Source organism: Pisolithus orientalis, assembly GCF_024613125.1.
Source record: "Pisolithus orientalis strain OTSU chromosome Unknown F5J12scaffold_282, whole genome shotgun sequence".
Classification (NCBI taxonomy): Eukaryota; Fungi; Basidiomycota; class Agaricomycetes; order Boletales; family Pisolithaceae; genus Pisolithus; species Pisolithus orientalis.
Window position 1 is genome coordinate 9,741 of NW_026261063.1, and position 1,717 is coordinate 11,457.

General features: G+C 48.5%; 1 protein-coding gene across 1 annotated transcript; it reads left to right on the forward strand.

The window, feature by feature from the left end:
- Positions 1-816: 816 nt before the first annotated feature.
- F5J12DRAFT_731406 (uncharacterized protein) lies at positions 817-1,467 on the forward strand (the record flags this gene model as incomplete). Its single annotated transcript, XM_051741962.1, has 3 exons — positions 817-1,002; positions 1,048-1,103; positions 1,200-1,467. 3 exons carry the CDS (start codon positions 817-819, stop codon positions 1,465-1,467), a joined length of 510 nt encoding a protein of 169 aa, XP_051594016.1.
- Between the last annotated feature and the right edge of the window lie 250 nt (positions 1,468-1,717).

Here is a 1,717-nt window from a genome sequence, read left to right on the forward strand (position 1 = left end):
CCTTTGCTGGCATTCTCCCATCTCAATGAAGGTTGCATTCCAGTGCCTAGTCCATTCTTGCATGTGGTGTGATCAGGCAGTTGCCCAACATGGCTAAGGTTGTGAGTCAATCAGGAGGTTTCCATCTCTGAGCCATGTGCAGAGGCAGTGCCATGCCCACTTCCCAGATCCAAGAGGTTTGGTAATCAATCAATGTGCATTGCAGTACTGTGGAAACTATAGGCACTAGGCTAATGGTGTAGGCAAAGGCAGTCACCAAGTTCACATTGATTTGATTGATATGAAGGCCAGGTGCAGGATGCCAGTGACAAATTCATGTGCTGGATCCTAAGACACCATCACCATGGTCTGTGTTCAGACTGTGCTGGCACATGTTGGCTGCATGTATTTTTTGAGATCAAAACCTTGTTGCTTTGTAACATTCATCATGGGGAAGTCAAAGATTGCACCAGTGTGACCCACTATGAGAGTGACCCAGGTGACCTAGCAAAGAGTGAACACCACCAGGGGATACAGGGATAAGATGGTAAAAGTAGCACCCCAAAAGTGGGTGCCAGGCCATGCAACTCAGCCTCCTACTTGGTCTGGCTCTGTGATCATGGAACACTCAGACTGTCTGTTGGATGATGAGGGTGTACAACTGCCCTGCAACAATGATGTGCTCCTGGCAACACCTTCTAAAACTTGGAAAAGTCAGGTGTGTGGAATATGGCATTTGCACACTAAAGCTGCAATGATGGTCTTCCACAATTGTAGCATGGTTATCTGCAGCAGTGGTTGCCACACCAACAGCAATATCTAGCCATCCTGTTGGACATGGAGGCCCCACTGGAGCCAAGGGATTGTATCCTGTGTGGAGCAGATGGCATCTTCTGGTGCAGTGACTGTGCCCACTGGCCAGTTTTCTGCACATTGTGTTGCTGGGCAGAACACAAGCACCAGCCTTTCCACAGGTTGGAACAATGGAATGGAACATTCTTTGAGGAATCATCCCTGCAGCTGGTAAGCATCTTGATCATGAGGGTCATTCCTATATTCACCATTCAGGCCAGCTTTGTGCTCCATGTTGGACATGGTGGCAAGCAATGCCTGGCTGGTGGGAGGTCAGATGAAGAAGTCACAACTGAGGAGGAAGATGATTGGGAGGATGTGCATCAAGATGGATGTCCTCCAAACCTGAAGGCACCAAGGGACTGAAGCTGTCTAATTGTTGTCCACAGAAATGGTATCCACTACTGCAATGTGAGGTATTGTAGATGCCTTGGGGCAGAGGATTTACCCATACAGCTGATGCAGGCCAGGATGTTTCCTGCTACCACAAAGGCCCCAAGAACTACCTTTACCTTCCAAGTACTTGATGACTTCATTCAGGACAATTTGGAATGTGGCACTTCAGCTATGAACTTCTTCAGCAAACTGGCAGATCACCTCAAATGCCTCTCCTCATCTGGTTCTGGTGGGTTCTGATTCTTGAGTTGACTCACCTCAAAGCAAGTCTTAGCTGGGTGATAGGATAGGTACAGGGAACTGCTGAGAGTTGCTAGGATGTGGCTCTAGTGGGGGCCTGGGGTGGAAACATGGCATGGCAGATCTACTGCCCTTTCCCACAGGTGTCCATCCATTGCTGCCTCCAGTGACCTCCATCCAGAATGAGTGAACATGGTGACAGTCTTCCATACTGTATTCCTAAACCCACAATACACCAACATTCTCATTT